This window comes from Schistocerca nitens, chromosome 12 (assembly GCF_023898315.1).
Source record: "Schistocerca nitens isolate TAMUIC-IGC-003100 chromosome 12, iqSchNite1.1, whole genome shotgun sequence".
NCBI lineage: Eukaryota > Metazoa > Arthropoda > Insecta > Orthoptera > Acrididae > Schistocerca > Schistocerca nitens.
Genome location: NC_064625.1, coordinates 124,936,044 through 124,960,925, shown reverse-complemented (window position 1 = coordinate 124,960,925; position 24,882 = coordinate 124,936,044). Strand labels below are relative to the sequence as shown.

At 45.7% G+C, this 24,882-nt stretch overlaps 1 protein-coding gene across 3 annotated transcripts in view; it reads right to left on the bottom strand.

Moving 5' to 3' along the window:
* Nucleotides 1-5,767: 5,767 nt before the first annotated feature.
* The window catches only part of LOC126215256 (uncharacterized), a 135,120-nt gene continuing 116,005 nt past the window's right edge, over nucleotides 5,768-24,882 (bottom strand). For 2 of the 3 annotated variants that reach the window (XM_049941932.1, XM_049941933.1), the window contains exons 7-8: nucleotides 16,390-16,614; nucleotides 5,768-7,729 (exon numbers count right to left, since the gene is read on the bottom strand). In XM_049941932.1, coding sequence (XP_049797889.1) covers nucleotides 7,582-7,729; nucleotides 16,390-16,614 — 373 coding nt within the window. In that variant the 3' untranslated portion in view covers nucleotides 5,768-7,581. The remainder of the gene's footprint in view (nucleotides 7,730-16,389; nucleotides 16,615-24,882) is intronic. The other variant, XM_049941934.1, reaches the window with a different exon arrangement.

Below are 24,882 nucleotides of genomic sequence, written 5' to 3'. Positions count from 1 at the left end.
GTGAGTTTCAACGCGTGCCTTTCGGCTTCCTTATAGTGGGTTGGCTGTCTTGCCAATCCACAACATGTGGCGACGAGGCCAATTCGCGTTCGTAACTATACTGCCCTGATTTACTTGTGTAATGGCTTCGCCACAATCTCCAGATGTACTGTCCGAATTTTATCGCTTACAGAACCAGCAGATGCAGGCCTTACTGGATGCCCTTGGACAGCTCGTCCAGGGTCAACATGCCATGCAAAACGATGCGGCAGCTGCCGCTCCACCGCTCATGCAGCCACAACACACAGTTGCACCACCTTTTCGTCCTTTTGTTGCGGCACTGGAAAGCTGGACGGAGTGGTCATGCCAATTTGGATTCCATCTCGCCGCCTACAGAATTCAAGGTAACGAGCGGCAGCCTTTTTTGTTAGCATCCGTCGGCGTCCACACGTACCATGTGATAGTCAAATTATTTCCCCGACGCGACATAGCAACTCTGTCCTACGACGAAATTTTGTCTGCATTAGATGCATATTTTAAAGAATCAGTCAATGTAGTTGCAAAAAGGTATACCTTCTTTCGTACAAAACGTACGGCAGGTCAGACTAATAGGGAGTGGGTTGCAACCTTGCAAGACCTTACTAGGGATTGTGCTTTTGAGTGTCAATGCGGACTCCCTTATTCAGATACTATGGTACGTGATGCAATTGCACAGAACGTTTCTATGTTCGTATACGGGAACAGATTTTGAAACTAGTCAGTCCCTCCCTTCAACAAGTGATGGACATATTGGATCGGCAGGACACACTTGACTTTGCTCAAGAATCATTTGAAACTTCGCCACCCGTGTGTCAGGTTAACCGGCCCGCCGGGCCAGCTGCACGGAACAGTAAACATTCCTCGTGCCCGGCCGTGCCAAAGCCACCTGGCTCTCAGCCACGTGTACTGCGCCAGCAAGCAAATGCAGTGAAATCATGCCCGTGGTGTGCTACTAGACATTTGCATGAGAATTGCCCGTCACGCCAGGCTATTTGCTTTTTCTGTAATAAGAAAGGCCATGTTCAAACTGTTTGCCAGAAAAAGCTCCGATCGGAAGCTCAAAACCATTCCAGGCCCTTTGTTTCGCGCCGGAATCGGAATCAAACCAAGGATATTCAGGCTCGCGACACTTCGCCCATGGAAATTCATGTAGTTCATTCCACTCCGCCCAGTGCTACTCTCTCTCACAGTGACTGTGTTCGTCCCACAAATAGTGTGCGGCGACATCGCCGGAAATCCCGTCAAGTCGAAAGTGATTCTGTACCAGTGTCAGTTCACGTTGCACGAGACAGTCGCTCTTGTCGTCAGCAGGACAATAAACTTTTTGTGGACTTGGACATTAACGGCAAAGTGATACCATTCCAGCTCGATACCAGAGCTGCAGTTTCATTGATCAATCACGACACGTACAAACAGCTGGGCACACCTCCGTTGCGTGCCGCAAATGTTAAGTAGTTATTCAGGACAAGCGATCCCTGTGTTAGGACAGTGCAGCCTTCTTGCAACATACAAGGGACAAACAAAACTTGTGTCATTTTACGTCCTTCATTCGTCTGCTGCAGTGAACTTGTTTGGTTTAAAAAAAAATGGTTCAAATGGCTCTGAGCACTATGGGACTTAACATCTATGGTCATCAGTCCCCTAGAACTTAGAACTACTTAAACCTAACTAACCTAAGGACAGCACACAACACCCAGTCATCACGAGGCAGAGAAAATCCCTGACCCCGCCAGGAATCGAACCCGGGTGCGGGAAGCGAGAACGCTACCGCACTGTTTGGTTTCGATTTATTTCAGTTGTTTAACTTGTCTATAGTAAATCAGGTCCTATCAGTGAACCAGACTGTGCCTTCAGACAGTGTTTCTCGTCTCTGTGAAGAATTTGCGGCCATTTTTGCACCGGGCCTCGGTTGCGCTAAGAACTATGAAGCACATTTGGAACTGAAAGTCAACGTGCAACCGAAATTTTTCAGAGCGTGCAATGTCCCCACACATTGCGTGATGAGGTCGCAAGAACATTACACGAATCGGAATCACAAGGTGTAATTGAACGTGTGCGGGCTTCTCTCTGGGCATCACCCTTAGTAGTTTTGCAAAAACCTTCCGGAAAATTGAGACTTTGTGTGGACTTCAAGGCAACAGTGAATCCACAACTAGTGACTGCAACTTTTCCTTTACCCCGCCCGCAAGATCTTTTTGACAAACTGTGCCCGGGTAAATATTTTTCGAAGTTGGACCTAGCAGATGCGTACTTGCAAATACCGGTGGACGAAGAATCCCAGCGCGTTTTGGTGGTTAACACGCATCTTGGTTTGTATCGATTCAAATGACTGCCATTCGGGCGTGCATCCGCCCCTGCATTGTTTCAGCAATATTTACAAACTGTTTGTGCGTCGGTCCCTACTGCAGAAAACTATCTGGACGATATTGTGATCTCCGGAAAGACGGAAGAAGAACATTTAGCCAATCTCAGAACATTATTTCAGGTCTTGCGACAAAATGGTCTTCGCTTGCGGAAGGACAAATTTGTGTTTTTTGCTCGTGACTTACCATATCTGGGACATGTACTCAATGCCCAAGGCATACATCCCAGTCCCGAGCACCTCCATGCCATACAAGACTTGCCTTCACCGCAGAATTTGAAGCAGCTACAGAGTGTGCTGGGAAAAATCAACTACTATCATAAATATATTCCCCATGCCTCTTCCATTTCAGCTCCGCTTCATCGCTTACGCCGTAAAGGTGTTCCGTTCGTCTGGATGACGGAATGCGAACGCGCCTTTCGCCAGTTGAAATCAGCGTTGCTTTCCAATACTTGCCTTACGCCGTTCGATCCCCGGAAGCCCCTTTTGTTGATGGTGGATGCATCGGATTTCGGGGTCAGTGCTGTGCTTGCGCACAAAGATGGTTCGCACGATCGCCCTATTGCCTTTGCATCCAAATTGCTCTCGTCTGCGCAAAGAAATTATTCACAGATCGAGAAAGAAGCATTGGCTCTCGTATTTGGTGTTACCAAGTTTCATGATTTCTTGTATGGTCGTCACTTTACCATCATCACAGACCACAATCCTTTGACATCGCTTTTTCATCCGACCAAGCCTGTACTTCCACGTACAGCGCAGAAATTCATTCGCTGGTCTATTTTCCTCTCGCAGTACCGCTACAATATCTTGTATCGGTCCACTGCTAAGCACGGAAACGCCGATGCGTTGTCCCGTTTGCCTGTTGCTGAGGATAGAGCATTCGATTCCTCCGAACTTGCTTGCATGTTCATTGATTCGGAAACTGATGACGTGGTCGAATCGTTTCTGATTGATTTTCGTCGTGTAGCTACAGCCACAGCTGCCGACCCTGTCCTTGCTACCGTTCTGCGTTTTGTTGCTACGGAATGGCCCTTGTCAAAGTCACGGATCGGGGATCCGTTGGTTCGCCGATTTTTTGCTCACAATGAGAGACTTTTTGTTCGACGTGGTGTTTTGCTGTTGCATTCTGATAATGATCAGTCCAGGGTCGTGGTCCCACATTCGTTACAGTCCTCTGTCTTACGGCTTCTCCACCAAGGACATTGGGGTATAGTGCGAACGAAAAAACTTGCTCGTCAGCACTGTACTTGGTTCGGAATCGATGCCGCGATTGCGAATATGTGCTCTTCTTGCATGGTGTGTGCCGAACAACAATCAGCACTACTGCGGAAATTCTTTGCATGGCCAAAAGCCACTTCCCCTTGGCAACGCTTACACATCGATTTTGCTGGTCCATTCTGGAATGCTCGATGGTTGGTCGTGGTAGATTCATTCAGTAATTTTCCTTTTGTTGTCCGGATGTCTTCCACGACGTCATCTGCCACCATCCAAGCGTTATCCGCTATCTTTTGCATTGAAGATCTTCCACAGACTATTGTTTCTGACAATGGTCCACAATTCATGTCCGCAGAATTTCAGTCATTCTGCAAGGCCAATGGTATTCAACATCTGACGTCCGCGCCATTTTCGCCACAGTCAAACGGTGCCGCTGAACGTTTGGTCAGGACTTTCAAGTCACAGATGTTGAAGTTGAAAGAGTCTCATACTCGGGAGGACGCGTTATTGCTATTTTTGTCCTCGTATCGCTCTCAGCCCCAAGATGGTCGCTCGCCAGCTGAGATGCTTCACGGTCGCCCTCATCGAACCTTGATGTCTTTGCTGCTCCACAGGAACCTGATGCGGCGGATGTAGCAGACACCTGCTTTTGCTCCAGGCGGCGTTATCTACTACCGCAACTATCGAGGTTCACGGCGTTGGCTCAAACGGCGCATTCTTCGCTGCCTCGGCCGCGCTATGTATCTGGTTTTGGGGGCCTCTGGTGAGGTGCGTCGGCATCTCAATCAGCTGTGCCTCTGTCGTCGCACGGGATCTGCCGCTCCCCATCTGGTTTCAACGACGGTGCCGTCCGGTCAGTGCCCTGGGGACCCATCTACTGGCTCGCCTCAGCCCCAGGTGTTACCGACGCTGCCTTCCATTTTGCCCCATGGCGACGCGCCACCGCCGGGCGCCTCCCTGGGTCACGCGTCGCCGATCGCTTCCCGTGACCAGTTGTCCTCCGACGTGGAACTCTTGCCTGCTCCGGACCATATGTCGTCTTCGCCCGTCGGGTGCCCCGGCCCGATGGAGGTCGACCCTTCAGCTCCTCCTGTCTCTCTACGGGCGCATACACCGCATGTTGGCGTGCACCCTGAAGCAGGTTTTCAGGCGTTTCCTAGCTCCCCTCGGTCCGAATGGCAGGGTGTGGGTGGCACAGCCTCGCCTGTTGTTAGGCTCCCCACCTCATCGCATACATCAACATGGGGTCCTCCCCACGGTGGGCGGAAGCCTTATGCCACAACCGTCCGCCGATTTGCGGGAGAGGAATGTGGTGTCACCGCCAGACACCACACTTGCTAGGTGGTAGCCTTTAAATCAGCCGCGGTCCGTTAGTATACGTCGGACCCGCGTGTCGCAGACCGAGCGCCGCCACATGGCAGGTCTAGAGAGACTTCCTAGCACTCGCCCAAGTTGTACAGCCGACTTTGCTAGCGATGGTTCACTGACAAATTACACTCTCATTTGCCGAGACGATAGTTAGCATAGCCTTCAGCTACGTCATTTGCTACGACCTAGCAAGGCGCCATTACCAGTTACTATTGATGCTGTAAAACATGTACCGTCAAGAGCGATGTTCACCAATTATGAATTAAAGTTAAGTATTCCAGAAGCTACATACGTTTTTTGCTAGTCTCAATTCCTTGTCCTGTTCCAGGCCTCATGCCAGCCTGCGTGAGCTTCAACGCGTGCCTTTCGGCTTCCTTAAAGTGGGTTGGATGTCTTGCCAATCCACAACATTGTTTGAGTAGCGTCCTTCCTCTTATGTTACACAGTGTCCCACCCAGAAATTTCTATTATTTTTAAGTTACTTATAATTTTAGTTAAATTATGAATTTATAAGGTGTAAGTACTTCAACCAATAACATTCACTTCTATCAATCATATAACTGTGACAGCTTGCACAAATTATGCCAATACTAATTAAATTGCTAATTTCAAGATCACTTGGCAGTTAATTTAAATTACTGCAAAAAGAACATTTCATTTTTCTAAACTTGCATATAATGAAGAGAAAAGTGAATAAATAATGAAGAATAAAATGGTTATTAAAATTTATTTGTCAGAAAGTTTTAAATTAATTTAAAAAACCATCATATACATGCTAATTATGTAAATGGTATTTAATAATTTCTACTCCATTAGTGTTGTCATTTTAGCACTTCCATTATCATTACAATAGGAATTCAAACCACTTTATTGTAAGTGATTTAACTTCATTCTAGACATTACCAAAATTATGAAGGGTGTCTGTAAAATATGGTTCCCAATTTTTTTTTTCATAGTGTAAAACATGTTTATTTCATGAATGCTACATTTTTGGAAAGTTCAGACTTTAACTTATTTTCCTACATAGTCGCCACTGAGGTCAATACATTTCTGCATGTGGTGTACAAGCTTTTGAATGCCCAAGTCAAAAAAATTTGCCACCAAGCCACACAGTTACCTGAGAACCGCTTCTTCCAGCTCTTCTCTGTCGCTGAAATGTGTTCCACCCAGGTGTTTCTTCATGTCAGGAAAGAGATGGTATTCGCTTGAGGCTAAGTCCGGACTGTAGGATGGGTGTTTGACAATACCCCATCCAAATTTTGAAATTAGCTCATTGGTGGCTTTAGCGGTGTGCGGCCGAGCATTATCCTGATGCAAACGCACCCCCTTGGACAACATACCCCTCCTCTTGTTTTGAATTGCATGGCGCAATTTTTGCTGCGTCTCACAGTACCCAGCAGTGTTGATTGTTGTGCCGGTGGGCAAGAACTTGCATAACAGTACCCCCTTCCTGTCCCAAAACATTGCTGCCATCACTTTGCGTTCGTTTGAATTTTCGCGATCTCAAAAATTCCGGGTGCTTCCATTGTTTGGACTGTTCTTTGGTTTCGGGTGTGTGGTAGTGCACCCAAGTCTCGTCTCCAGTGACGATGGAGTCGAGGTATTCCTCGCCACGAGTTCCGTGATCTTGAAGAATTTCTTGGGCCGCTTCAATGCATTGGCATTTGTGGTCTTCAGTCAACATTCTTGGCACCCACCTCGCACAAACCTTAGCATACCCTATATGCACCATCAAAATCTTGTCTATAGAGGTTTTGCTGACAACAGAATCATTTCGGAGAGCTCACGAATCGTCACTCTTGGATCTGAGAGCACCGCTGCCTCCACTTTTGGGACTGTTTCGTCAGAAACAGATGGCCATCTGGAACGCTCCTCATCATGGATGTCAGTGCGCCCATTCTTGAACTCTCTGCACCATTTGCGCACAAATTGTATGCACATACACTTGTCTCCATAGATTTCGCATAGCTGGGAATGGATTTCTACTGGCACCCAACGTTTTTTGCAGACAGGAAACGGATCACCGAGTGCAGCTCACACCTGGCAGGCGAAGTGAGGGGAGATCCATCACGTACGGCTGCCAAGCCGAGAGTGAGCTCCGCAGGCAGCTCGCTATGGAGGCGATTTGGAGTGGGGGAACCGAGGTACACTACAGAATCGTAGGATCCACCGTAACGGCACTTCTCAGGACTGTAGTGTCACGGGAACCTTATTTTACGGACAACCCTCGTATTACAAATTACCTTGCTTCAAAACAGTTTTTGCCTATTTTAACATGATACTACAACACATCCAGTTTAGCTACAATGTCATAAAAATTTGCGACTATTTTTGGTCTGACAGCAATTATCTGTCCACTACAACACACACTACTGTAACAACAGTAGAAGAGTATTAATTTTTACTCGGTTACATAGTTACAGCTGAGATGCAATCAGTATTTAGAGTTAGAGGTCCTTATAAATACCATACCACTTTTATACATCCTCTAGAATAATAGATACACTGCTTTCATCCTAAATACCCTCATCACTCTTACTGCTACGATCACCATTACTGTTTTAGTCGCTGTCGAACCACGATCGATCTGCAGTGCTAGGCCTTCTGTTGTCTTCCTCTTACAGTTCCGTGTCACTCTCGCAATACGCAGCCTCTAAAGCTGGTTGCTCAGCTTCAATGCTGCCACAGATTTGAAGATCAGGCATACGCTCAGCGAGGCCATCTGTGGCTTTAGGGTCACCGACACATCCTGGGATTTTCAACTCCCTGTGATGAAAATGGAAATACTTCTATTACTGTGAACATCTGAGTGAGGTGCCTATACACTGAGGTGAAAAAGTCATGGGATACCTGCTAATACCATGTCTCACCACCTTTCACCCAGGGTTGTGCTGCAACTCAATGTGGTATGGACTCAACAAATCATTAGAAGTCAACTGCAGAAATAGTGAGACATTCTGCCTCTACAGCCATCCGTAATTGCAAAAGTGTTGCCAGTGCAGGATTTTGTACACGAACCTAGCTCTTCATTACGTCCCAGATATATTCAATGGGATTCGTGTCGGGTGATCTGGATGGTCCAATAATTCGTTCACACTGTCCAGAATGTTCTTCAATCGCGAACAACTGTGGACCAGTGACACGGTGCACTGTCACCCATAAAAATTCCACGGTGGTTTGGGAACACGAAGGCCACGAATAGTTGCGAATGGCTTCCATGCAGCCAAACATAACCATTTCCAGTCTATTCTACGTAAACACAGTCCATACCATTACGGAGCCACTACCAGCTTGCACAGTTTCCTGTTGACAACCTGAGTCCACGGCTTCTTGGTGTCTGCATAGCACCCGAATCCTGCCATAAGCTCTTAACAACTGAATTTGGGACTCGTCTGACCAGGCCATAGTTTTACAGTCATCAGGTGGCTGTAGTATTGCACACACAAGGTATCAAAGAGCAGTGCTTTGGCCCAGTTGAGAAGCTGTAGGCGATGACGTGCTGTTAACAAAGACATTCGTGCCTCTCGTCTGCCACCGTAGCCCACTAACGACAAATCTTGTCGCACTGCCCTAACGGATACATTCGTCTTACATGCTACACTGATTTCTAGGGTTATTTCACGCAGTGTCGCTTATCTGTTAGCACTGACAATTCTGTGTATGCCACTGCTCTCGGTCACTGAGTGAAAGACATAAGCCACTGCAATGTCCGTGGTGAGAAGTAATGCCTAAAATTTGTTTTTCTCTGCACGCTCTTAACACTGTGAAGTTTGGAAATTGTTAAGATATAAATGTTCAGATATCCAGTGTCCCACTCGTGTAGCTCCAACTACCATTCAACATTAAGTCTTAATTCCCGTATTGCAGCCATAATTGTGTTGGAAACTTTTTCGCGTAAATCACCTGAGTTCAAATGATAGCAATGCTCTTTTATACCTCGTGTATGCGATACTACAGCCACCTGTACATGTGCATATCATTATCCCATGACTTTTGTTGTCTCAGTGTATCCTGTGAAGGTCTGTACAATAGTATTGCTGAAATTTTTTTGTGTTCATGAAGGTTGATATTCACTCTTGAAAAAGATGATAAAAGAATCCAAATGAAGGTGACAAGAAAGTGGGAAACTGAAAGAAGGAACAGGGTATAAGAAGAAGGGGAGTAAACAAGGAAAGGTGGGTGTAAGCAAGGAGAGGGGATAATGGTTGCAGAAAATGCAAGTGTAATACCAGAAACTAGAATTTTTGAAAGACTCTTGTACTGTGCAAAGTATCAATGCTAATATTACTGGTGAAGAGATTGTGGTCAGGAAGAACAGGAATCAAAGATGTGACACAACGTTAGTCCTCACTTCGTTCACTCATCTGATATTTGGGAAGAGGATTCCTATAGCACAAGTTGTGAAGTTACTATTTAAGCCTAGCATGTGCTCAGTAGAAAGCTGTAACAATTGAACTTTGATCTAAACTACAGTTAATGGTGGCCATTTCTTTTGACAGAGAGCTTATTATCGGCCACACCTATGTAATAGCCTGTGCAGAAGCTACACTAGTACAGGATGTGACTGCTTTCACAGGTGGCCTTCGCTGTGACAGAGTGGGATGTGTGTGTCGCACGACTGGAATGAAACAAGTGGTACAGCTCCACCCAATATAACGGCCACTCCTAATGTCAGTGTTGTTTTCTTCCCTTTCTGTTCTCTTTTCCATATGCTATACACACACTCTCCCTCACGAATAACGGACCTTGCCGTCGATGGGGAGGCTTGCGAGCCTCAGCGATACACGTAGCCGTACCGTAGGTGCAACCACAATAGAGGGCGTATCTGTTGAAGAGGCCAGACAAATCTGTGGTTCCTGTAGAGAGGCATCAGCCTTTTCAGTAGTTGCAGAGGCAACAGTCTGGATGATTGACTGATCTGGCCTCGTAACATCAACCAAAATGGCCTTGCTGTGCTAGTACTGCGAACGGCTGAAAGCAAGGGTAAACTACAGCCGTAATTTTTTCCTGAGGGTATGCAGCATTATTGTATGGTTAAATGATGATGGCATCCTCTTGGGTAAAATATTCAAGAGCTAAAATAGTCCTCCATTCGGATCTCCAGGCAGATAGTACTCGGGAGAACATCATTATCCAGAGAAACAAAACTGGCATTCTACGGATTGGAGAGTGGAATGTCAGATCCATTAATCGGGCAGGCAGATTAGAAAATTTAAGAGGGGAAATGGATAGGTTAACGTTAGGCACAGTGGGAATTAGTGAAGTTCACTGGCAAGAGGAACAAGACTTCTAGTCTGGTGAATACAGGGTTATAAATACAAAATTAAATATGGGGAATGCAGGAGTAGGTTTCATAATGAATAAAACAAATAGGAGTGTGAGTAACCTACTATGAACACCATAGTGAATGCATTATTGTAGCCATGATAGACACGAAGCCCACACCTACCACAGCAGTACAAGTTTATATACCACATAGCTCTGTAGATGATGCAGAGATAAAAGAAATGTATGATGCGACAAAAGAAATTATTCAGATAGTTAAGGGAGACGAAAATTTAATAGTCATGACTGGAATTAGATAGTTCGATAGCAGGAAAAGGGAGACAAGGAAAAGAAATAGGTGAATATGGAGTGGGGGTAAGGAATGAAAGAGGAAACCGCCTGGTAGAATTTTGCACAGAGTGTAACTTAACTATAATTAACACTTGGTTTAAGAATCATGAAAGAAGGATGTATATGTGGAATAGGCCTGGAGACACCGCAAGGTTTCAGATAGATTATATAATGGTATGACAGAGATTTAGGAACCAGGTTTTAAATTGTAAGACGTTTTCAGGGGCAGCCGTGGACTCTGACCACGTACTATTGGTTATGAATTGTAGATTAAAACTGAAGAAACTGCAAAAAGATAGGAATTTAAGTAGATGGTACCTGGATAAATTGACAGAACCAGGGGTTGTAGAGTGTTTCCGAAAGAGCATTAGGGAATGACTGACAAGAACAGGGAAAAGAAATACAGTAGAAGAAGAATGGGTAGCTTTGAGAGATGAAATGGTGAAGGCAGCAGAGGATCAAGTTGGTAAAAAGATAAGAACTGGTACAAATCCTTGGGTAACACAAGACAGACTGAATTTAATTGATGAAAGGAGAAAATATAAAAATGCAGTAAATGGAGCTGGCAAAAAGCAATACAAACATCTCAAAAATGAGATCGACAGGAAGTGCAAAATGGCTAAGCAGGGATGGCTAGAGGACAAATGTAAGGATGTAGATGCATATATCACTAGGGGTAAGATAGATACTGCCTACAGGAAAACTGGAGAGAGACCTTTGCAGAAAAGAGAACTGCATGTACGAATATCAAGAATTCAGATGGAAGACCCGTCCTAAGCGAAGCAGGGAAAGCAGAAAGGTGGAAGGAGTATATAGAGGGTCTATACAAGGGCGATGTACTTGAGGGCAGTATTATTGAAATGGAAGAGGATGTAGATGATGATGAAATGGGAGACATGATACTGCGTGAAGAGTTTGACACAGCACTGAAACACCTAAGTCGAAACAAGGCCCCAGCAGTAGACAACATTCCATTAGAACTACTGATAGCCTTGGGAGAGCCAGCCTTGACAAAACGCTACCATCTGGTGAGCAAGATGTATGAGACAGGCGAAATGCCCTCAGACTTGGAGAAAAATATAATAATTCCAATCTCTAAGAAAGCAGCTGTTGACGGATGTGAAAATTACCAAACTATCAGTTTAATAAGTCACAGCTGAAAAATACTAATACAAATTTTTTAGAGACGAATGTAAAAACTGGTAGAAGTTGATCTCGGTGAAGGTCAGTTTGGATTACTTAGAAATGTTGGAACATGGGCGAAATATTAACCCTATGACTTATCTTAGAAGATAGGTTAAGGAAAGGCAAACCTACATCGCTAGCATTTGTAGACTTACAGTGTGTTCCAGGCAACATTGTCAAAAGCTTTTTCTTTCAAATTCTGAAGGTGGCAGAGGTAAAATACAGGAAGCGAAATGCTATTTACAACTACAGGAATTACAAGAATTGAGAAGCATGAGAGGGAAGCTGTGGTAGGGAAGGGAGTGAGACAGGTTTGTAGCTTGTCCCCAAAGTTATTCAATATGTACACTGAACAAGCAGTAAAGGAAACAAAAGAAAAATTTGGAGTAGGAATTAAAATCCATGGACAAGAAATAAAAACTCTGAGGTTCGCCGATGACATTGTAATTCTGTCAGAGACAGCAAAGGACTTGGAAGAGCAGTTGAACAGAATGGACAGTGTCTTGAAAGGAGGATATAAGATGAACATCAACAAAAGCAAAATGAGGAAAATGGAATGTAGTTGAATTAAATAAGGTGATGCTGAAGGAATTAGATTAGGAAATGAGACGCTTAAAGTAGTAAATGAGTATTGCTATTTGGGGAGCAAAATAACGGATGATGGTCAAAGTAGAGAGGATATAAAATGTAGACCGGCTATAGCAAGGAAACAGTTTTTGAAAAAGAGAAATCTGTTAACATGGAGTATAAATTTGAGTGTCAGGAAGTGTTTTCTGAAGATTTGTACAGAGGGTAGCTATGTATGGAAGTGAAACATGGACGATAAACAGTTTGGGCAAGAAGAGAATAGAAGCTTTCAAAATGTGGTGCTACAGAAGAATGTTGAAGATTAGATGGGTAGATCACATAACTAATGAGGAGGTATTGAATAGAATTGGGGAGAAGAGGAGTTTGTGGCACAACTTGACCGGAAGAAGGGATCAGTCGGTAGGACATGTTCTGAGGCATCAAGGGATCACGAATTTAGTACTGGAAGGCAGTGGGGAGGGTAAGAATCGTAGAGGGAGACCAAGAGATGAATACACTAAGCAATTTCAGAAGATGTAGGTTGCAGTAGGTACTGGCCGATGAAGATGCTTGCATAGGGTAGAGTAGCAGGGAGAGCTGCATCAAACCCATCTATGGTTTGAAGACCACCACCACCACCACCACCACCACCACCACCACCACCACCACAACAACAACAACAACAACAAACACATACTATGTAGATATGAAATATTGAAATTCTTACTGGAACTGTGTTCTTCCAAACATTTGTCAGTGCTGCTGATATAAACAGTATAAATATAATTCAAGATTTACAACTAGTGGAAACCATGTGGTGTTGAAAAATTCACCCTGCTCGTAATTGTCCATTTTATGATACATCTACCTTACCTGTAAGTTCTCATTCTTCTCTGCCTGATGAAGATGATATCCATTTGAAATCTGTGTATTTCAGAAGTTATCTTTATTGAAAATTGATATTGTAAGTGTTCAAAGCTTGAAATAACATCCTTTCAGAAATCCAGTATCGTAGTACTATAGTCCTAAATTTTCCATTTCCAAAAACAGATAATTTTACTAAAACAGGGTGTACCTGCGGCCAAGAAAAAAAAATTCCCAGATTTTTCTCACATTTCTCTGTTAAAAAAGTGCTTTTTCCCCATGTGAAATCACACGTCTTCCGTGATAACTGACAGTATACTTTCCCTTGGAGCTTTAAAAATATCTATCCTCCGAATAGTAAAGGTTTTATACACCAGTGTAGAACTTCCCGACACTTCAGCGAACGAAAAAACTCGACAGAAAAAAAAGGGTTGAATATGACTTGTACCCTCAATGGTCTTGTATGATTGAAGCACAGATATTCAGAAGTAGGGTCAGCCAAAATATAATTGTTGTTTGCAAGTTAAAATATAAGGGGCATTCAAATGAAACCTAGTCACCAGTGTAAAGTAACAGTAACAATTTTATTAACTCAAAAATGTAGTTATGCACAGTACACATACTTAAAAACAGTTGCCAAAAGTGTTGGCACATTTATCCAATTGCAACACTAGCTGGCCGATTCCATCCTGGAAGAAGCTAGTAGGCTGCTGTCGGATCCAGACCTGGACCCAGTCACACACTTCGTCATCCGTTGCGAATCCGTATCTGCGAGCAGCTTGTTTTAGAGGTCCAAACACATGAAAGTCACACGGTTAAATGTCGGTGGACGTTCCAGAATTTCCCACCGAAACAGCCAATGCGGTGAAGACGACATTGCAGCAGTGTGTGGGCAGGAATTATCATTCAAGAGGATAACACCATTGGGCAACACGCCTCGGCTTTTCGACTTGACGGCTCGTCTAAGGTTCTGTAAAATGGCTTGATAATGCTGGGCATTGGTGGCGGTACCCCGTTCCAGGAACTCGACAAGCAGTGGGCCCTCGTGCTCAAGAAAGGAGGGCATCATGATCTTACCAGAACTGGTGTGCACGATCTTTGATTTCTTTGGAGGTGGTGAAGTCGCATGTTTCCACTGCTTGCCCTGAGGCTCGCTTTCCGGTTCAAAATGGTGACACCACGTTTCGTCACCTGTGGCAATATGTGACAGAAAGCAGTATTCCTCCTCACAATAATGTTGCAGATGACTCAAAGACAGCACCATTCGAGTATTGTGCTGTTTGGTGGTCAGTCGGTTGGGAACTCACTGCGCATAGATTTTCGAGTTTGAGTGTCGATGCACTACGGTGTGGGCGGTACCCACGCTAATACCCAGTAAACGACGGATCTCGTCCACGGTGATTCTGCGGTTGTCTGAGACTAAAGCACGCACTTCTGAAACCATTTCTCGTGAGATGACACAATGAACCTGTCCAGGATGGGCATCGTCTTCCAAAGACCCGTGCCCCTGAAGGAATCATTTGCGGCATTCCACAACACTTGAACGACTCAGACTCTACTTACCGTACACAGCCTGCAACTCCCTCGACCGCCAAAAATGTAATCACTCCTTGTTGTTCCTGCTTGCATGTTCGGTAGTGGACGATAACTCGTGTGACCTCCGTCTCTTCGGTGCGAAACCACACTGGCGCTATGCAACATCAAACAGTGCGTACTCGTGAGTCTCTCTACCAATAGATGGTGCCACAATACCCGCAGTTACGTGGTGCCACCTTACGTGTAAGGCAAAGGTAGACGCACTCACCAAGTTTCATTTGAATGAACCTCATATTAGTGTGATGCTGTTTTTGTTTGGTGGTAAACTTACATTTGAGGTACTCCTGGGATGCCATGCAGTTACATGGGGTCTTCTTACAACATATCCTTATATTTTTGCACTGTGTGTCCTCAGTCTGCAATTCTATGTGTTATGTCTTGGCGAAGAGCTTCTCCAGGGGGCCTCCATGTACTTCTCATCAATTGAAATAGACATTAAACATTCCATGTCAACTCTTCTGTTAGTTCACATTTAATTTTGACTTTGCTTCAAAAATATGTCTTAGTTGTCAAATGAATGTTCCAATGTTTTGTGATTTAATGCACGTAGTCATTCACCAATACACGGACATTCTATTAGTAGTTCAGAAACCATCGTAAAAAGAACTTTTGAGGCTCTTGAAGGGTGGTTGTTTGACCAGCACCAGGGCCCAAAAGCAAGAAGTTGCATTTTGTTGGCACAAACCCTCACAACTTGTTGAAAATCAGTCACTTGCCCACTCATGCACTCACCCACCCACTCACCCACCCACTCACCCACCCACCCACTCACCCACCCACCCACTCACCCACCCACTCACCCACCCACCCACCCACTCACTCACTCACTCACTCACGCACGCAGTCACTCACTCCCTCAAGCGCTCTCAGTACTGTAATTCCTTCGATCAATAAAATACACTAGAACAGGGAGGGGTACTGCAGTCAGCAAATCACTCTTCGAGATCCTGTTGCTTTTCCTACCATCACTTCTCATTCAAATAGCTCCTTAATCTCTCAAAGCCATGTACTTTACATGCCCGTCCTTCCATTGAGATAAACCCCCTGAAACTACTGAGAATCGAATGCAAGCCCTCAGCACAACACGCTACGGTTGCTGACGGATGTGGTTATTCTCGCATAAATTTTCTGTTTTGGGCTGCGTCAACTGAGATTGAGGTCTCGAGTGATCTACTTTTAAAGTTGAGAACATTTCATTCGGTTCTGCTGCTGCGAAAAGCCAATAGAACACACAACTTTCCTTACATACAGACATTTGTATTGTCGCTCAGATACGATATGCGAGTTGTGTCGGCAGCCACTGAAACGGAGCCAGTTTTTGCTGCAGCGAGATGCTTTTACGACATTACAATCACCGACTTTCTCCTCCAAATGCCGAAACAGTTTGTAGAGTCCCACCTAGATATTACAGAGAAATGACCATCGTGATACAATAAGAGAAGTAAGAGCTCTTGAGAAAAGATTCGGGTTCTCATTTTCCCTGTATGCTATTTGAAATTGGAACAGTAAGGAACCTCTGAAAGTGGTTCTGTAAACCGTCTGCCCACCACTGAAATGTGAACTGCAGTGTAATCATGTAGACATCAATCTTTTCTTACCTGAGACTGATCAGCTTTCCTGGAAACTGGTCAAATGGCACTCCAGTAAGACGGGAATAATCAAATCTCAGGCAGCGCACACCAGACAATTCAAGGATACTGTTCAGACCTGGTTGCAGCTTTGTAAAATCCATCTTTTCCATTCGCAATGTGTGAAGTCGTGGTAGGGCAGTGAGGTGAGGGAAAAAGGCTCCAGTGAGACCTCTGCAAAAAGACACGTCCAGCCTGGAACAAACCGCAAGTGTGCTATCATTTACCTGAGAACAAACTGGCAGACAGAAACGTAATGGGTTTTACTTCTAGCGGCCATCTCCGAAACACACCATCTTAACCATAAATCAAGAAATTATGAAAATGTCCGAGAAAAAGTATCACAAAATTAAACTCCAACCTAACATAGATGAGTGGAAGTGACACACTTACCTATAAAGTGACATTGCAGTGACAAACGGAAAGTTGCAAAAACAATACTTTACACATCCAGAGATTCTTCTAACGGATAGCTCTGAAGTGAGGAATACAAATGTGTTTTAAACTGAAGCATTTAAGGTATGCTATTCCTATAAATATTCTACCACATTTCTTGATTCTATAACATAACTGGGCAGGCAAGCAATCTACTCGCCAAGTGGCGACAGGAAAAAACTATTCAAAGTTAACCTCACAAATGTGCGAGATTTCTGAAACAGTAGCCCCTTCTTCTGGCTGAACGGTGACAACGAGAATGAAGAGGGATGAAGAGAAAGGACTGCCAAGGTTTAGGAAATGGGGAGAATTACAGAAAAGTTGCCCTGAGCCCCAGGTCAATGGGGATTTACTGGATGGATGAGAAGCAAAGACTGACTGTTCGGAATTGCAGCAGACGAGATCTGAAAACCTGAGAACCTAAACGTTGAAGGTAGATTAATAATCAAGCAAGAACTTACTGACAAAACGTCATACAAGAGCAAATAAGAGCAGAAACATAAGTGCACCATACATGATAGAGGTGGGGGAGGGGGGGGGGAGAGAAGAGAGAGAGAAAATTAAACAGGTGTGAAGAAAGAATAGCCACTGAGAAGTAGTGCTGATACTAAAGAAAATTGATGTAAATTAAGACCAGCTGGGTGGCGAGAAACAAAGCGTTGTAATGATAGTTCCCAGCAGCGGAGTTCTGAGGGGGGTGGGAGAGAGGAGGGGAGAAGGGAGAATCCAGATGGCACGTGTAGTGAAACAGGCACCAAAGTCATGACTGTCATGTAGAGCACGCTCTGCAACAGGATATTGTGTGTTGCCAGTATAAACCCTCTGTCTATGACCACTCATCCCAAATGATAACTTTGTGGTAGTCATATCAATATAGAAGATGAAACAGTGTTTACGTAACAGCTGTTACATGACATGTCGTTTCACAGGTAGCTCTTCCTTTCATAGTATATGTCTTGCCAGTTACAGGGCTGGTATAGGTGGTGGTAGGAGGGTGCATACAGCTACTCTTACAAAGAGGACAGTCACAGGGGTAAGAACCGCAGAGTAGGGAAATGGGTGCAGAAGGAGCATAAGGTCTGACAAGGATACCGTGGAGATAGCGGGAAGTCATACCCCTGTCAATGTAACGGCTGCATACATTCAAGACTAAGATAGTACTGAGTGACTCAAATTGTTTCTTACAGTGATCAATATCACAAAATGTGGCTCGGGATGCAGAATATTACCATGTAAAATTTAATTGGGAGAATGTACAGGGTGGCGCAGATGGATCGGGTGGTTTTAAAATACTTGTCAAACTGTCAATTGTAAAGGTATTGGATTGAAATAAAGTGCAAAACGTGTAGTTACAATGGAAGTTTATTAACAAAAAAATAGTAATGTTAGTTTTTAAAAATTACATCCATCAAATGCCCTCCTTCTCGAGCGACGCATTCTTGGAGTCGGTCCTTAACGTTCCGCATTGCCCGCTCAAGCACATCACCAGGAATTGATGTGATTTCGGTGTGAATTGCTGCCTTCAACTCCTGAATGGTCCGGGGTTTGTTCATGTAGACCCTTGCTTTTAAATAGCCCCATAAGAAAAAGTCACATACCGTGAGGTCCGGCGAGCGAGGGGGCCAATGGACATCTCCATTACGGGAAATCAAACGGCCAGGGAACAGAGCGCGTACAGCTTGCATTGATATCCTAGCGGTATGTGCAGTTGCCCCGTCTTGTTGGAACCACATATTGCCCATGTCGTAATTGTTCTCTTCAAGTTGTGGGAGAAGAAAATCTTCAATCATGTTCACATAACGCTGCGAATTAACAGTAACCGCCTGCTCCCTTTCATTTTCAAAAAAGTAAGGACCAATTATCCCTACCTTAGAAACCCCACACCAAACCGTCACTTTGTCACTATGGAGAGGCCGTTGGTGTAGATCTCTTGGGTTAGTGTCGGCCCAGTAACGGCAATTTTGCTTGTTTACGTATCCGTTAATGTGAAAGTGAGCCTCGTCAGACATCATGATAATCAGGTTTACATCTTCCAATAACTCCAACATCTGTTGGCTAAACTGAAGCCTTTGAAGATGGTCTGTTGGGAGAATCTTCTGTACCAACAGGATTTTATAGGGGTGGAATTTCAGTTCTTCGTTAAGAATCCTTTGAAGGCTCCGACGTGACATTCCAAGAGCTTGAGCACGACGTCTCGTTGATCGACGTGGGCTCGCAGTGACATCGCGTCTCACACGCTCCACGTTCTCAGGCGTTGTTATTGTTGGCGGTCTAGGCGTCCATTTTGGAGCACATGAACCAGTAGTGCGGAAATTATGCACCCAACTCAATATCGTATCTCGCTTAGGAACACTACCGCGAGGTGGGATGTTGAAACGCCGGCGAAAGGCACACGTCACAGCAACAATTGACTCGTTATTGCGTATGAACTCTTCCACTGCGAAAACACGATGCTCAACGGACCACGTAGCCATCGCGACTGACTGCCAGCCTGCAACTGAAACTTCCCGTCCCCCCCCACCACAGGACGAAGTCGCCGAACACCTGGCTCCCCCCCTCCAGACGTACAGTCCACTTCAAAACCACCCGATCCATCTGCGCCACCCTGTATTTAGAGCTTCCAAGAATTTCAATATGTCAGCCTCACCATCAGTCCATATGACAAAAACGTCATCAAAATATCTAAACCAAACCAGGGGCTGAAGGCTTATGGATCTCACAGAACACCCCTCCAAGTGACCCATGAAAAGGTTGGCATAGGAAGGTGCTATTCTGGTTTCCATGGCTGTGCACCTGATATCTTTGTATTGTATGTCTGTCCCTCAAAGGTTGTTTGCATAGAGGAAGGTTGCAACATCCTTGTGTATGTGATCTATTTGTTACTGAACATTATCTCAACCAGCACCCATCAGATTCTAAACCTATGACATCCCTTCTGCTCAACTTAATCAACTTTTTCACTTATTAGTAACAACTTCACCTTTGAGGGACAGACATACAAACAGATCAGGTGCACAGCCATGGAAACCAGGATAGCTCCTTCCTATGCCAACCTTTCTATGGGTCACTTGGACGGGTCTTTTCTACGATCCTAAGCCTTCAGCCCCTGGTTTGGTTTTAGTATTTTGTAAAATTCACGTGGTTCTATTCTGCATACCATGCCACTTTCTTTGATGCTGATGTAAAATTTAATTGGGAAAATGTATTTAGAGCTTCCAAGAATTTCAATACATCAGCCTAGTTTAGTTGTAAAGAGTATGACATTGAATAAGTACTGGAACACGATGCAATACAAACACACCTGCACCAAAAAGAGAGATGTACGAAAATAAAGATAAACGTATATCTATATTCTAATCTTTCCTCAAGCACATATCAAATTTTTCACCCTTACACTATCAGTCTTCTTCCTGTCCTCGATTCTGGGTGGACGTATTGCGTATATGTCAGGTAACATAAAAAAAGATAAATACATCATCAGGAAATGGAGGCAATTTCTTTCCTTTCTAAATTTCTCATCCTCCAAATTAAATCTGGATACACCACAACCTGTGATCTTCAGATATAATGGTGACATTACTTATTATTGTATTATACTGCATTATTTATCACAAGAGATGGATAGCGCATCCTTTTCTTCAAGAAAGAAGAGGTAAACATCACCGAGTTGCAAGAAGAGTTAATATGTCGATCCATTTAGACTGTTTAAGTGGTAATAGTAGCAAGTGACTGTGGAGGTGCATACTTAAAGATGCGTGAATTGCTGACACAAGAAAGTTCTTACAAAGACGCAGATAAAATAATTAAAAGAGTTAGATGTCTTTGGATAAGTCCGTCAAAGTAATAAAATGAAGAACACAAGCAGCTGCTCGAGCATCATCAGCTAAAATTTCCTGCAGGGTAGAGGGCAGAGACAGGACAACACTAGATTGATTAAAACGGGGACACGACAATAAAACATGGCGCACTGTCAATGCAGTACCACTAGGGCACTGCGGGGCGGGGTCACCGGATAGCAGGTAGCAGTGGCTAAACCGGCAATGCCCAATCCGCAACATGGCCAAAATGACCTCCTCTCACCGAGATGGTCGAGAGGAGGTTGTCCAAGCTGTTGGGAACGGTTTTATGGCCCGGAGCTTATTTCCTTGAAGCGACGACCAAGTATCCCACCATAATGACACTAACTCTTACAAACAACCCCACTAATGTCAGACGATGGGACACAAAGGGAGGCTGGACGAGGCAGGAGGACTGCAGCCTTGGCTGCAGCATCAGCTGCCTCATTCCCAGGCACTCCTACACGGCCTGGAACCCACATAAAGCTAACAGGAGAGCCATCATCAGCAAAAGAATGGAGGGATTGCTGGATCCGTTGCACCAAGGGATGGACTGGATATGGAGCTCCAAGGCTCTGAAGAGCACTGAGTGAATCAGAGCAGAGTACATACGGAGAATGGCGGTGACGGCGGACATACTGAACGGCCTGAGAGAGAGCAAAAAGCTCGGCCGTAAAGCTGGAACACTAGTCGAGGAGCCGGTATTTAAAGGTGACGTCCACGACAACAAAGGCACAGCTGACACCATCGTCAGTTTTGCAGCCATCAGTGTAAATAAAGGTGTTATTTGCGAGTCGCGCACAAAGTTCGACAAACCGCGAGCAATACACTGCATCCGGAGTAGCCTCCTTCGGGAGCGAGCAGAGGTCAAGATGAATGTGAACCGGAGCCTGGAGCCAAGGTGGTGTCGGGCTCTCACCTTCTCTGAAGGTGGTAGGGAGGGCAAAATCCAATTGTCGAAGCAGGCGATGAAAGCGGACTCCAGGGGGCAGCATGGCAGACACATACAACCCATACTGACGGTCGAGAGAATCGGCGAAGGACTGATAAGAGGGGTGGTCGGGCATTGACAACAGCCGGCAGGCATACCGATAAAGCAGTACGTCGCGCCGGTAGGTCAATGGTAATTCGGCAGCTGCAGCATAAAGACTCTCGACGGGACTGGTATAGAATGCTCCGGTTGCAAGATGTAACCCTCGATGACGGATGGAGTTGAGACGGCGTAAGAGGGATGGCCGAGCAGACGAGGCTCCCATAATCCTGCTTTGATCAGACTATGGACCGATATAAGCGAAGCAGGACAGTGCGATCTGCTCCCCGAGATGAACCACTAAGAACACGTAGGACATTAAGAGAACTTGTACAACGGGCAGCCAAATAAGAGACATGCGGAGACCAACAAAGTTTCCTGTCCAGTGTGAGCCATAAAAAGTTCATTGACTCCACGAAGGGGAGAACAATGGGACTGAGATGTAAGGACAGTGGAAGGAATGCTTTATATCGCCAAAAGTTGATGCAAACCGTCTTCTCTTCAGAGAATCGGAAGCCACTAGCCACACTCCACGAGTATAGGCTGTCAAGACAGCGCTGAAGGCAGCGTTCCAGGAGGCATGTTCTCTGGGCACTGCAGTAGATCACGAAGTCATCGAGGATAAGAGAGCCGGAGACATTAGGTGGAATGCAATCCATAATGGGATTGATCGCTATGGCAAAAAGGGCTATGCTCAAAACGGAGCCCTGAGGCACTCCGTTCTCCTGGAGGAAGACGTCGGACAATACGGAACCCACACGTACCCTAAACATTCGATCTGTTAAAAATGAATCAATAAAATGGGGCAGGCGACCACGTAGGCCCCACCTGTGCATGGAGAGGAGGTATCCTCCGCACTAACAGGTATCGTAAGCCTTCTCCAAATCGAAGAACACAGCTACCGTTTGGCGCTTTCGCAAAAAGTTGTTCATGATGAACGTCAACAAGATCACAAGGTGGTCAACAGCGGAGCGGCGTCGACGAAAGCCGCATTGAATAGTAGTAAGTAGCCGTCGATATTCAAGAATCCAAACCAACCGAGCGTTAACCATGCGTTCCATCACCTTACAGACACAGCTTGTAAAAGAAATGGGGCGGTAACTAGAAGGAAGGTGTCTATCCTTCCCGGGTTTGGGTATGGGAACAACGACGGCCTCACGCCAACACGTGGGGACCTGACCTTCGGTCCAGACACGATTATAGGTACGAAGAAGAAAGCATTTGCCTGCCGGAGAAAGGTGTGGCAGCATCTGAACGTGAATGGCATCTGGCCCCGGAGCAGAGGACTGGGACAGTGCAAGAGCACGTTTGAGTTCCCGCATGGTAAAAGGGGCATTATAATCTTCCAGGTCCAGCGAGTGGGAGGAAGGTCGCCGAGCCTCTTCTACCTCTTTTCTGGGAAGGAAGGCAGGGTGGTAATGGGCGGAGCTCGAAACCTCCGCAAAAAAGCAGCCGAAGGTGTTGGAGACATCCACAGGGTCCACAAGTACCTCATTACCAGAAGTCAGGCCAGGTATCGAGGAGTGGGCCGTAACACCAGACAGCAGGCGCAGGCCACCCCAGACGACAGAAGACGGAGTAAAACTGTTAAAGGAGCTTGTGAAAGAGGCCCAACGAGCTTTTTTGCTGTCTTTGATGACTCGACAACAGTGCGCTCGGAGCCGTTTGTAATTAATACAATTCATCAGCGTAGGATGGCGGCGAAAGTTGCGTAAAGCACGTCGTCGAGCACGGATATCGTCTCTGCAAGCCTCATTCCACCAGGGGACTGAAAAGCAACATGACGAAGAGGTAGTATGAGGAATGGAACGTTCGGCAGCACTGAGGTATTCGACCTAACTGACACAGCTGAGAAAATCTTGGTCCGGAAAGGTCGCCAGGGAGGAGTAAAGTCCCCAGTCAGCTTTCGGTATGTTCCAGCTCGAAGGACGTGGGGATGGGGTGTGGTGCAGGAGATGAACGACACAGGGGAAATGGTCGCTCGGATAGGTGTCAGAAAGGACATACCATTCGAACCGACGGGCAAGAGTGGTAGAACAGATCGAGAGGTCCAAGTGGGAGTAGGTATGAGTAGAGTCTGAGAGGAAAGTCGGGGCGCCAGTATTGAGGCAGTCAAGATTGAGATGGTTAAAAACATCCACCAAGAGGGAGCCTCTCTGACAGGATGCAGGAGAACCCCAAAGGGGATGATGGGCATTTAAGTCGCCAAACAATAAAAACGGCAGAGGAAACTGAGCAAACATGTGCATCATGTCAGCCCGACTAACTGCGGATGATGATAGAGTGTAGACAGTACAAACAGAAAAAGTAAAGGCAGGGAGAGTAATACGGACAGCTATTGTTTGGAGTGGGGTGGTCAATGGGATAGGATGGTAATAGACATCGTCCCAAACGAGCAACATGACCCCACCATGAGCTGGAATACCATCCACAGGGGTTAGGTCAGATTGCTCTGAGGTATAGTGGGTAAAAGCAATATGGTCAGTTGGGCGTAACTTCGTTTCCTGGAGACCAAGGACGAGTGGACAGTGCAGGCGGAGGAGCAGTTGTAATTCCTCCCGATTAGAGCGAATACCTCGGATGTTCCAATGTAACAGAGCCATCGCGAGTCAGAGAAAGGGGGAACGAAACAGGGGAAGAGCTGGTCACCTCGACGGCTGCGGAGGGCCAGGTTTCGAGGGAACATCGTTACAACCGTTGGGAGGCGGATCCTGTTCTATCGAGTCATCGCCAGCTGTGGCCACATTCCTGGGTTGCGCAGGAGGGGCAGCATTGTCCGCCGGTGACAGGCCTGCTGAGCACCTGGCAGCAGAGCGTCCCGTGAAACTTAGGACGGCCGGGAGCTGTGACTGTTGGATGGAGCCTCAAACAAAACACGCCGGGGTGGAGAGGGGAATAAAGACTTCATCTTTGAGGCCTTCTTTGAAGACCGGCGAGTCACAGGGATGGTGGACTGTGGGGGCTGGACCCGAAGAAAGTCCTCATGCTCGGGGTCCATTTTTGAATGCCGGACCTCGGAAGCCGGGGTCCGTAACATTTCCCCGATGGACGCCTGAGAAGAGGATCGCTTCTCAGGCGGCGGCGGTGGCGGCAGAGGAGGAGGAGGAGGAGGCAGAGGGGGCAGGGGCCGCGAGGGAGGAGGATTTGGAAGGGAGGGATTTG